Source organism: Arvicola amphibius, chromosome 4, assembly GCF_903992535.2.
Source record: "Arvicola amphibius chromosome 4, mArvAmp1.2, whole genome shotgun sequence".
Lineage (NCBI taxonomy): Eukaryota > Metazoa > Chordata > Mammalia > Rodentia > Cricetidae > Arvicola > Arvicola amphibius.
The window spans coordinates 15,087,023-15,100,429 of NC_052050.1; the positions used below are offsets into that span (position 1 = coordinate 15,087,023).

At 43.4% G+C, this 13,407-nt stretch overlaps 1 protein-coding gene across 1 annotated transcript in view; it reads left to right on the forward strand.

Moving 5' to 3' along the window:
• Positions 1 to 2,546: 2,546 nt before the first annotated feature.
• The window catches only part of Ern1 (endoplasmic reticulum to nucleus signaling 1), a 93,426-nt gene continuing 82,565 nt past the window's right edge, over positions 2,547 to 13,407 (forward strand). Inside the window, exon 1 of the mRNA XM_038326332.1 lies at positions 2,547 to 2,755. Coding sequence (XP_038182260.1) covers positions 2,696 to 2,755 — 60 coding nt within the window. The 5' untranslated portion in view covers positions 2,547 to 2,695. The remainder of the gene's footprint in view (positions 2,756 to 13,407) is intronic.

Consider the following 13,407-nt stretch of genomic DNA (forward strand, 5'->3'; position numbering starts at 1 on the left):
CAAGTGGAGAAGTGCACAAGCGTGTAGGCTGGTTAAGCCTAAAGACAATTTGGTGGCGCAGAGATTTCAAGAGAACGTGTAGCAGGGCAATCAAAGCCTCAGTACAAGATAAATATTCCTACCTGGCTCATGTTCCGTGGACGGTTCCTGTTTGTTTCGGAATCTTTAAAACTGATTTATGAGTCAGATTGAGGTCACCCTTTCCTTTGTGCTCCATCTGCTACCTTTATAGGGTCACAGTGACATTTCTGAATGGTCAAAGAGCTCCAGTACAGACCTCCCCGCCCTCTGTATTCTAAGGTAGAGGTGCATGTAGGCCAGACTGGCTTCACCCTGACTCTCCAGTCGAAGGTGGCCTTGAACTTCTAGCCATCAGGCCTCCCTCCTAAACGCTGGCGTGACAGTTCTGTCCCATCACCCCAGCTCCACCCCTAGATTTATTATGTTGGAGGAAATGCACAGGAGAAGGAATATGAAAGCGGTTTTTATATGTGTCTGTGTGTACATGAGTACAGATGCCCACAGAAGCCGGGGGTGTCAGATGCCCTGATATGGGTGATGGGAACTGGCCTCGAATCCTCTGGGAAAGCAGAGGTTGAAGTGCTAAACCATTTCCAGCCCCAAAGCAGTTTTTTCAATCGAGCTTAAGAAAAAAAAAAAAAAACTTAAAGAAGTTTCTTACTGTGTGATGTGTGAGTATGAGTGTGGCGCATAGAGGTCAGGCGGCAACTTCCGAGAAGTTCATCTCTCACTTCACCAGCAGTTGTGGGGATCAAAGTCAGGTCATCAGACTCGTACATGAAGCATTTTTATCTGCTGAGTGTGAGCCATCTCACTGGCTCCAAGCTCCTTTATTTGGAAACCCAAGCATATGGGTCTTAAATATTCTGCTGTCAGCTTGCAGTCTGGACCTATAATCAGTCATTGAAGTGGTCCTCCCCAGTTCAGGGCTCCAGTGTTCCACGGCTACCTGGGCTACCATGCCCAGAAGGGCTGGAGCCTCAAGTCCCCCACCCCCTCTGTCAATCCCAGACTTATTTGCATCGAGACATGTGGATAACACTTCAAATTGTGTCTGCTGCTTTCAAAACTGCCAAGATTCTCCCCTTTCAAGCTGTATTCTGCAGTGTGATGGGAATTGCCTGGGTGTGTGTATGGGGGGGTGGGTGTGAGTAGTAACTTTCACTACAGGAATTTGGTTTTCCTGGGGACAGTTATGTGTGTTATAGTTGGACAGAGTTGACCCAAAGCACACACAGACTGGACACTTAGTGTGTCCCCACACACACAACACACATATACTATTTCTTTGCTGTTTTCTCTAGTATTATATTTTTTTTCCTCAAAAACCTGAAAATTACCGCAGGCTGTCAAAGGACCAAGACAGGGGGAAAACTTAGAGAATTTGTCCCTGCTTCCCTCCCTCCCTGGTCCCATGTAGCCCAGGCTAGTCTCAAACTCACTATCTAGCCAAGGGATTACTTTGACTTTCCAGTCCACCTCCAGAGTGCTGGGATTGCAGGCGTGGCCAGCACACCCAGTTTTTCCAGTGCTGGAGAGGTAGCCCAGCATTATCAACTGAGGTACACTCTCAGCGACTCCCTTTTTCTACTGGAATAAAACCTAAGCCACTTTTTCCTCGTGCTCTGAATGTGAGTGTTTCCTATTATAAACAAGTTCTGCCTTCCCTCTTCCAGCTCAGTGGAGGGCAGCTTGGGACCCAGTGACCAAACAACTTGTTGGACTCGTTAATTCTGATTAATAACCCACAACCCTTACATAGACCTTGGAGTCCTCAGCCCACCCACACCCTCTCCAAAGAATTGTGACATATGTCATCTCAAGCTTCACCAGGCCACATCTACAAAGGTCACGTAAACACATATGCACAAGGAGCCACATGATTTCCTTCTTACAATTTTTGGTGAATGACTTGGCTGTGGTTCATACCAGGGGAACGGATGGCTGCGGGACATGAATGGGGGGAATTCCTGAGGGCAAGGCAAGGGAAGAACAGGACCTTCGGGCTGGATTAGGCCCTCTGCAGTGGAGGCCTCTGCAGTGAGGCCGCGGCTCGGGGCAGAATTCCCGCCAGCCGCGGAAACCCTTGCTTCAGAGGTCGCCTAGGCAACCCTAGTAAGTGGTTGCTGGCAGCAGGGAAATGGAGAGCTGTTGGGCAGCCCCTTCTTCCAGACCAAGCCTGGTGTCGCGCGGGTCCTTCCTCGGGAGAGTAGAGCCTCCGGTGGGGTGACAGATGTCAGTTTTTCTGCGGACAGGTTTATCTATTCGAAAGCACAGCGACCACAAAAACCGAAAGCCAAGGTTCTCTGGCCTCTAATGCCCAAGGACAGAAGGCAGCCCGAAGCTAGCCCCGCCTCGGTTTCGTTCTAACCCCACCCTCTCGCGACCACCACGCCCCCAAACCAACGAAGGCTCCTCCCCATCCAGACAGTGACTCCGCCTTCTAAAGGCTCCGCCCCCCGAACCGCCCTTTAGCCCGCCCCGACCGGAAGAAGCCGCAGCATAAGGCACTTATAGGGCCGGGAATGGGGGTGTCGCCGTCGCCCAGTCAGCTCCGTGTCCTCCGTTCCTCCGCTGGTGCCGCGCTGTCGTCGCGGCACCCCCGCCCAGCCCTCTGTCCACTACGTCCCCAGAACCGGCCGGCGGAGCCCGGAGCCAGGGCCGCGTCCCCGCCATGCCGGCCCAGTGGCTATTACTCCTGCTGGCGCTGCTGCTACCGCCGCCCAGCCCCGGGGTGAGTGACCGGGGGAGTGCGGCTCGGGGACGGGCGGGCTTGTGGCCGGAGGTGAGTCGCGCGGCCGCGGTGGCTGGCGTCCGGGCCGCGGCGGCAGCGGCAGCGCCGGGAGGCCGGGCGCCTCACTTGAGGCGACAGCGGGAGGCTCGGCGGCGGGGTGAGGCGGCCGGCCGCACACAGGCGTCCTCCTCCCCAGGCGCCTCCGGGGCCAGCGCGGCTGAGGCGGCCAGCGGCTCCGGGGCTCGGACGCGCGCGCGCGACGACTCGGGACTGTCTCCCGAAGGCCCGAGCTCCGGGCACGCTGCCCACCTGCCCCGCCGTCTCCACAGGTGGGCGCCCGCTCTGCCGCCGGGGCCTCGAAGGGACACCCAAAGCCGGGCGAAGCGGGTAGTGGCTGGAGTTTTGAATCTTTGCTCGAAAGTTTTTAAAAATGCGACTTTGCGAAGCGAATGCAGCTGGGAATTGGGTACGGCGGGTTTTTGGTTTGTTTGTTGTTTTTTTCCCCCCAGCTGCTGGGTTCTGCTTACCTGCCCCGAAGGTTTCTTTGTATTCGGAGGCAGGGGGCTTTCTGCCAGTTTTTTGGTTTGCTAGTAAGCTGTGGGCATTGGACCCTTTTAAAGACCCGATGTGTGGGCCAGAGTTGAAGTCACTTCAAAACTTAAAGCAGTGTCACGTGTGGGGCCGTCAGAAACGTCTCATCTTTTTGGGCCCGGTTTATATTTATTTGATTCTTTATCTACTTAGGGTTTGGACACTTTGGCTAAAGAGGACATTTTGTGGGCGGACATGGCCATTTTCATCTTCTAGTTGGAAGAACTAAGGGCTTAATTTTTTTTTTTTTTTTAAGAAAAACACACTGTTCAGGATGTAGGCATGGCGCATTTGTACTGGTTCTGTTTAATGACCTCTTTGAAGGTACCGTGTTCCCTTTAATACGGCATATCGTGTACCAGGTGTCCTGGTGGAGGGCTGACATGTGTGGCGACCTGCGGGCCAGCCGCGTTGTTAACTCTGGCGAACTCTTTGAACTCTTATGCCTTGTAGGTAAATAATTGTGCTCTCGGAGTAGCAAGAAATTAGAATTTAGAAACTACTGAAGTATTAAAGAAGGTCTACTTTTTCAAATTCAAGGTGCTTTTTTTTCTCAAAGGAAAATTTATATATATGCATTTTCGTAATGGCAGACCGTAGGTGTTTTGGGAGGGTTGTTTTGTTTTTTTTCTTTCCTAATTAAAAAGAAAAAAAATCTACTTTTCATTACTAGGACCACCAGTTTTTGAACTTGAACACTTCACCTTGGGTTGGTTGATTGCTGCCTGGTATTTGCTCACAAATAAGAATATAAATAGAATGGCTGAATGTTTGATGTGGAAATTGATCATTTCATAGTTTCAGAGCTGGTGTATATGGTTTCCTTCCCCACAACTTTGCGTTTACTCTTCTTTCACTAGATTCTAGTGTTTTTGTCATCCAGCAACGTAGAGTAAGGAGCCAAAAAATAACTTTATTTAGCTTTGGTTTTAGTTTATGTCAGTATTTTCGAGTATGCTTGGAAACCCAAACATGTCAGACAGAGTTCACGGGAAAGATTCCAGACCCTTATCAAAGGAGGTTTTACTGTAACTTTTTTAGATGAAAGGTCAGAATTTTACTTTTTCTTCTAATAAAAGATTTCAACTCCAAACATGGTAAGAATTGGTATTTTAAAATTTGAAGTTAGAGCAGAATTCGTACTTAGAGTAGGCAGCAATGACTTTGGGCAGAATGCAACAGCTGTTAGACAGACCTGAGTTCTAACTGATAACTTGCTAGCTGTGTCCTCAGGCAAGCTATTTTTCTTTTTAGGGACTCCGTTTCCTGATGTGTGAAATGGGGACAGCTAGTGCTTGGGAAGGCAGATACCGTGCTCATAATAGATAGTGAATGTGTGTTCTCTTTATCTCCCTGCCAAAGTGCCTTTTACTCTACATCATCTAAGGGCTGTGCTATGCCTTCACAGGGATTTTTTTTTTTTTTTTGGTACTTTGTTTTGATTGATGAAGTAGCTAGTACGTTGGAAGCAATGCTGTGATTTTCTTTCAGAGTGTGTTTTTCACTGAGCCAGACACTGACTCATTATTGGTTGAGACACTAGGCTACAGGATCCAAAATGCAGTAACATCCTTATTAGTAAGCTCTTGCCAATCCAGAATATGTTTTCCCTTTTTTCCTATCTTATTTCTGATATTAGTTAATTTTACATGGATGCTACTTCACTCAATTATACTCAAAAGCATGTAGCCCCCCCAAAAAAATTAATGCTTAAAAAAATTAGCGCTTGGACGTGGTAGCGCCACCTTTAATCCCAGCACTTGGGAGGCAGAGGCAGGTGGATTTCTGTGAGTTTGAGACCAGCCTGATCTACAGAGAGAGTTCCAGGGCAGGCTCCAAAGCTACACAGAGAAACCTTGTCTCTAAAAAAAAACAAAACAAAAAAATTAGCTCAGCTAATTTTTTATTTAGTCAGTATTTGGCTTGATGGGGGTCAAGAAAAAGCCACTGAGAACCAAGGGCCATATGTGTAAGAAACATGTTGTGCCTCTGAGAGATAAATCTCAGCCAGAAATGAATGGCCTTGTTTATCATTTTTTTTGATAGTCATTACCTGCATGAATTATCCTAGTAGGAGACATGGAGTTATTATGTGGCTAGGAGTAGTTGCTTCATTGCTGATAATATCAGGATTGTTGATATGAATTTAAACTGTAGTTGTGCACACCTGCATGTTTTATTAATTCAGCTGCCCACAGCTTTCTTCAGCAAGATAGTGTTTCAGAACAGCAAGAAACTGTATATGAGACTTTCTCTAAAAAAAAGAGCATTTATGGTCTGGAGATATGGCTCAGCAGTTAAGAGCACTGTCTGTTCTTGCAGAGGACCCAGGTTCAATTTCCAGCACCAACATGGTGGCTCACAACCATCTGCAACTCTAGTTCCGGAGGATCCAACACCCTCACACAGACATGCATGTAGGAAAAACACCAATGCACATAAAATAAAAATAATTTTTTTAAAAAAGAGTATTTACTGGTCTTATAGAGGACCTGGGTTTGATTCCCAGCACCCATATGGAGACTAAGGACAGGTGTAATTCCAGTTTCATGGGATTCAACATCCTCTTCTAACCTCTGCGGCAACAGGCATGTATGTGGTAAACATATACATACATGTTGGCATATATGTGTGTGTGTGTATATATATATATATCAATAATAAAAATAAAAATTTTAAATTTAAGAGTATGATCCTGAATAGGAATCAGTGAGCCACGTAAAGGTGACTTCACACTGTCTGGTGGCACACTTTTCACCTTCATGGATCTAGGGGAAGTGGTTGCTTCAGGTTTTCCATGCCATTTTCAGGTTGAAGAATCATTGAATGTCTATTAATTTTCAATGAAATTCTCCTTGTGTTTGAGATCTAAAGTCATCTGTAATTTTAATATTTTGTGTGTGTTTTTAGTTTTTTCGAGACAGGGTTTCTCTGCAGCTTTTTTAGAGCCTGTCCTGGAGCTAGCTCTTGTAGACCAGGCTGGCCTCGAACTCACAGAACTCACAGAGATCCGCCTGCCTCTGCCTTCCGAGTGCTGGGATTCAAGGCATGCGCCACCACCGCCCAGCTCTCTTTTGTGTGTTATAATGATCAAATATTTTCCCCACAGAAATGATACAGAGGAGAAACACCTGATGTCATTTTAATGAATTTAGTTCACATTATTTTCAGATAATTTGGAGCCTGTCACCTAGCCAAGATGGTTAGAGTGGTGCTGACTTAAAGTAAGGATGGCGACTCACACTCTGTGAATAAGGGAGTTGGTTGGCTGTGTCTCCTGGATGCTGAAGATTGTGTTGTGGCTTTAACTTTACCATATTCCACAGGCTCGCCTGCCTTAGAGTGACATACTGCAGAGATATGTGGATGAGTACACACTACCCTATGGGGAAAAGTAGAAATTAAAAACAAATAATCATAAGGCTATTACTTACATTTCTTCTTAAAATTTTAACCATCATCCATGTAAAGAGCTTTTGAGCTTTTGTATTCACCCAAAGGTTGGGGGATGGTGTCCTGATTGATTGGGTTGGAAGAGCATTGAGCCATGGTTTGCCTAGCAGTTGCCTTGCTGGAGTGGTGGGGTTGTTTCCATTTTCCCAGTCTTACAGGACAGGTGTTGTATTGCCTTTTATTCAGCCGTGTATGATAACATGGCAAATTTTAAAAAACTCAAAATAATCTTTGCTGAATAAAAGTTAGAAGGGTAGGTAAGCCTGCATTAAACAGAACAAGATGAAATTAACCCCCCTGTATAATCACTACAAATCAAACATCACTCCATTAACGTTTTCAATAACTTTGTGGAATGATAGTTCACTCATTAAAAAGTTTAATCCTATAGTTTTTAGTGTATTGATAGAATTGTACGTTTTCCACAAATAATTTTACTCATTAGTTTTTACTCCCTTTCCCCACCTCAACCTCCTGTCCTCTGACAATACTAACCTACTTTCTATTATCTTAGTACATTTACTCGTTTTGCATATTCCGTACGAATGGAATCATGTAATACTTGTGTTTATAATTAGCTTTTTTGAACCATATTTTGTGTTTTTATGTTTATATAGAACAGTACTTCTTTCCTTTTAGTTGCAGAATAATATTTCTGTCTGTGGACACACCACACCTAACAGTTGATGGCCATGTGGCTTATTTTAACATTTGGGCTGCTATGGAGGTTGCTAAGAACACTTAGGTGCTAGTTTTTCCTGGTGTAGAACTGCTGGAGCATGTGATAACTACATACTTAACCGTTTGATGTATGGCCAGCATCATCACTAGCTTATATTCTCACCTGCAGTGTACCTGGGGGCACTCACTGTCTTTTCTTATCGTTCTCTAGTGGTATGAGTGGTAATTCATTGTGGTTCTGATATGCATTTCCCTGGTGGTTAATCTACTAATATTTTGATATTCTTTTAGACATTTTTTCTGTGTACATTCTTTTAGACATTTTTTCTGTGTGCAAATTTACATAGATAATGTTTTTCTTTCCCAGACTGAAACACAGATCTCTCTTTCTTTCTCTCTCTCTCTCTCTCTGTAAATTTAATTCTGTAATATCTTACTGTCTACATAGTACTTCTGAATATATGTACCATAGTTTGATCATTTAGATAACAAGGATTTATTTATTTATTTTTGTTTTTTGAGACAGAGTTTCTCAATACCTATGGAGCCAATGAAACCAGTCCTAGAACTCTATGTCCTCAAACTCACAGAGATCTGCCTGCCTCTTCCTCCCGAGTGCTGAAATTAAAGGTGTGCTCTACCACCACTTGGCATAATAAGGATGTTTTTAATTTTGGTATTGATAATAATTAATAATATGATGAACCACCTCATTGCTAAACTCTTGTATGTATCTTAATTGCTCAATTATTTGCTGGAAATAGCTTCTAGCACTGAAAATTGTGATTGTATGTATAGATTTACAGTTCTTTTCTGAACCTCAAGTACTGTTGGATATTTGTTTTAATTTTATTATTTTTATATGTACAGGTATTTTATCTGCTTGTGTGTCTTTGTACCACATATTTACCTTGTGCCTGCAGAGGCTATATCAGATCTTCCTGGAACTAACTTTACAGACAGTTGTGAGCTGCCATGTGAGTGCTGGGAATCAAACCCAGGTCTTAACCACTGAGCAATCTCTCCAACAGTTGGAGGTATTTTAAAGCATAGAATCAACTTTAAATTGATAAGATAGCCATTTTAGAGTAAGCTGATTTCTTTAAGTTGAGTGAAAAATGTTTGGCTTATGTTTTCAGGATGAAAATAACCTTGTCAGTCTCACTGACTCCTATGTAATTAAGCATTGCTGAGAACGATGATGCCTTATGCTAGCTTTTTAAATAGCTCATTCTTAGCTTCCTTTGCTCTGCAATGGTTTCAGATCAGCTTTCTAGCAGATGCAGTCCCCACGAGCACTCTGCAGTTCCTCAGGGTAATCCTGTGACTTTAGTTTTGATGGTAGCCTGTCTCCTGCAGATAAGATTCTTTGTATTTGGTTATGAGGCCTTTTACAGTGTTGCCTGAAGACTGTTCATGAATCAAGAGGTAATGTATTAGTTATCCTTTTGAAGACTTTTGTTCTTTTCATGGCTTGTTGGTGCAGCTATTTTTCTTAGGAAGATTAAAGTGCCAATTAATATTAAAGTTATTACTTTGAGTTTTTTCGTTGTTGTTGTTTTTTTATTTTATTTTGCTTTATTTTCTTTCCCTACAAAAATACCTGAACCTATTTATCCATAAGAATGTATCACTTTCAGAATAATTACTCCATCAGGGTCAATTTATATGTTATACAAAAATCTCCCCCCCCCACTTTTCTTTCTTTCTTTCTTTCTTTCTAACATTTTTGTTATTTATAACTTTGTAATCATGTAGTAACTTTAAGCAAAATAACATTTTTTTCTGGGACAGGGTTTCTCTGTATAATAGCCCTAGCTATTCTGGAACTAGCTCTTGTAGACCAGGTTGACCTCAAACTCAGAGATCCACCTGCCTCTGTCTCCAGATTAAAGGCATGCGCTGCTACCGCCCATCAACTTTTTTTTTTTTTAAATTGAGACAGGGTATTTGTATAACCCTGGGTACCCTATAACTCACTAAGTAAACCAGGCTGCCCTTGAACTCACAGAGATTCCCCTGCCTCTGCCTTCTGGGTGCTGGGGCTAAAGACATGTGCTACCATGCCCAGCACCAAAATAACTTGTAAAAATTTTTGTTTTGTTTTGTTTTTGAGCCATGATTTCCCTATGTAGCCTTGGCTGGCCTGGGACTCAAAGTGTAGATTAGGCTGGCCTAATCTAACTTGTGTGATCCTTTGCCTCTGCCTTTCTAGCCACCATGTCCTGCCCAAATAACTTTTCAATAACCCTGAAACAAAAAGGAATCTTTTAAAAATTACATGTATTTATTCTTAAGCCAGTAATCCTTACATAACTTAAAACAGTTCCCGTTTCCTTCTGGTCTACACTGAATATAGCGTCTATGCGAGTCACTCTGCAGCTTTGACCACTACTATTACTGCTTAGTTTGATCGCAGTTTATTGCAAACACTTGGATTAGATCTTTACTGGTTTATTAAAATGCAACCCACCCTCAGATCATTAGCACTTTCTACCACTTAGGGGATTCAGGAGTATAGTTTTTGAAGTGAGTTTGTTTAAAGTTCTAGAAATATTTTGAACTGTAGTAGCATATATGAATAAATGTGTAGGCTCCTGGGGGCACTAGGATCGGTCTCAGCCATCTCATGCAGTCCATCCAGAGTACAGTGCTGGTCCTTTCCATGACAGCGGGGAAACACTGAAAACTTGGAGAGTGAAGTTTAGGCACCTGCCACCTCCCAACCCCCTCCCGGGTACAACCCTTCCCTCTCAGGTTGAAACCTTTACCCTCCAGAAAAACAGATTAGGAAGCCGGGGCCAGAGAGGTCTAGGAATCTGTCTTAGGTTGTATGTGAGTGGCAGAAAAAATTTTGAACCAGCTCCTCTTGCTTTTCTCTGGAGAGCTGTCTCCTGACCCTTTGCAGTTCTCTGTCCTGGGACTTGTGTTAGAATTCATCAGTATAGCTATCCGTGTTAACCTGAGGAGTGGACTAAGGAGGGTTTGGAGAAGGACCATCTGGTAGGCTTGTTGGTAAGCTGGAAAATGCTTACTTAAATGGTGTATATTCTTCCCACATGACCTGTGACCTGCTACCCTGTGTTGTGTGGAGCTTCAGCTTAAGCTAGGGATACTGCCTTCATCTAGAAACTCTTGTCAAGAGACAGGCCATTTTTAGTGGCCTGACCCAGCTCCAGATCAAGAGGCCAACTAAACCAGATTTGCAGTTTAAGCTCATTTCTTTGAGGGCTAATAATATCTGAGCAGGTGCATGTTTTTCAGTAACTTCTCGCCTGGTAATATGTCTGAAATAGCAAAACTGAAAACTTGTCTTAGAAGTCCTTAACTAAGTTCTTATTACCAACTCTGCCAAAGCCTTCACCAGGAAACCCTGAAGAGATAGAACTGTCTCTGCAGAGATCCCAACTCCCAAGCAGTTCTAACACCAGGGAAGTGGGCCTGCAATGACAGGAAAGAGTGAGGACCTGACCATGGCAGTGAACCTTGGGCCCTTGTACCAGAGAGACTCCAATTAGCCTAGGTGAAGAGTATAGGGGATTGGGGAACAGGAAGGTACCCTGTTGTGTGTGTGCTGATTGATTTGTGCTAGAGCTATAGATAACCCTGGTTCTCTTTTCTTTTTTCCCTCCTTTATGGAGTTTAGCATGCTGTGTTAGCCAAACCCACCGTAGTGTAGGCACTCAGCAAATACTGATTGAATTTCCCTTTCAGGTTCATTAAGAACAATAAAATGGGCTATTTTTTTTAAAATTTATCCTTCCTTCCTTCCTTCCTTCCTTCCTTCCTTCCTTCCTTCCTTCCTTCCTTCCTCTTCTCCTTTATTTGAGACAGGGTTCTCTGTGTAGTCCTGGCTATCCTAGAACTCTCTCCGTAGACAAAGCTGTCCTCAAACTCAGAGATCTGTCCGCCTCCACTTCCTGAGTGATGGGATTAAAGGTGTGTGCCCTCATTGCAGGCTGTGCCACCATTGCCCATTGCCGAGCACAAGGGACAATTTCAACTTCAAGCAAATGGCTGGTGGATTTCAAGGGTAATGATAGAGAAAGATGCCACTTTGGCTGTCTCTATTCTATAATCCTTTTTTTTTTTTGGTGTGTTTTTTGTTTGTTTTTAGTTTTGCTTTTTGGTTTTTTGACACAGGATTTCTCTGTAACAGCTCTGGCTGTCCTGGAACTCTCTTTGTAGACCAGACTGGCATCAAGCTCACAGTTCTGCACAGGGATTACCTAAAAGGCCTCTACCTGGGGTTTAAGACATCTTTTTAAAATATGCCCAGAGATTTTGATTTCCTTCATCTGGGATAGTAGCTGGGCATGGAGCTTTAAAAGCTTCCTAGGTGATTCCAGATGACTAATTTGAGTTCAGACTAGGAAGCACTGCGGCAAGTAACACATCCTTGGTGCAGCTGTGGCCTTCTGTGCAGATGTTCCTCTCACACCTGCAAGGCCCCTCAGGAGTCACAGGCCATTAATTTTAAGAAAAATGGTTTACCTTAGTCAACAAGCTCCTCTGGCTTGGCCAGAGATCAATAGCAACATCAAATTTTGGGGATCTGACAGCACTGTTTGTTCAGAAATGTAGGATGAAATTCAGTTTCCATGACAAACACTCCTGAGACATAGTCAAACAATTGTCCTCTCATCTGAGATGGGGGAGGGGAGATGATCCACTGAAGAACAATGTGGCTTTGAATTATAATTATTAATTAGCCCACTAATTACGGAAATCATGTGTAATACAAGAAGACAATCCTGGATCAAGGGTCATTTTTTTTTTTAAATAGTGAAACCTCACACTAAGTGAAGAGTAAAATGGACTGATCACCATTATTAACCTGATGGAGTTTGGCAGTGGAAAAACTAGATCTCACTGCTGACATGAGGAGCTTATGAAGATGCCACATACTCAGGTTGTGTCTACCCACCCAAGCAAATGTTCTGAAAGCCCCTCTAACTGAATAAAAATACACATTATCATTGAAATGCTCTTAAAGATTACAGACTAGAGACTGGGCAGTGGTGGCACATGCCTTTAATCCCAGCACTTGGGAGGCAGAGGCAAGTGGATCTCAGTGAGTTCAAGGCCAGCCTGGTCTACAGAGCAAGTTCCAGGACAGCCATAGCTACACAGAGAAACCCTGTCTCAAAAAAAAAAAAAAACAAAACAAAAACAAACAAAACAAAGAACAGAAGAGGCATTTGATCTCTTGGGACTGGAGTTTCAGATGGTTGTGAGCTATCATGTGGGTGCTGAGAACCAAACTAGGGTCTTCTTCAAGAGCAATAAGGTATCTTATTCACTGAGCCATTTCTCCAGCCCCTAATTTAATTTTTTGAGACATGGTCTTTCACTCAAACTTGAGGCTTATTAATTAAGCTAGACCGACTGTCCAGTAAGCCCCAGGGATCTGCCTGCTCTGATGCCCCAGAATTGGGATGATAAGTGCATGCTACAATACTGGGCCTTTTACATGGTGCTAAGGATCAAACTCAGGTCCTTGCCTTTGCATGGCAAGCACATGACAGAGCTAGCTCCACAGCTAGTCAACATTTTCTTTTGTTACTTTTCAAAAACAGGTTAACTTAAGAACCATAAATACTTATTTTTTGAGCACAAACTGTTGAAAATTGCTATTATTAGCATTATCTGATAGCTGGCCTTCTATTCAAATACACTTAATAAATAACTGAACTGCAAGAAGTCTATACAGATTTTTTTTTAGTAATAGTTTTTTTTAATAATTTTTATTTCATGTGCATTGGTGTTTTGTATTTATGTATGTCTGTATGATGGTGTCAGGTCCTCTGGAACAGGAGTTACAGACAGTTGTGAATTGCCATGTGGGTACTGGGAATTGAACCCAGGTCCTCTGGAAGTACAGCCAGTGCTCCTAACCACTAAGCTATTTCTGCAGCCCCCTATAA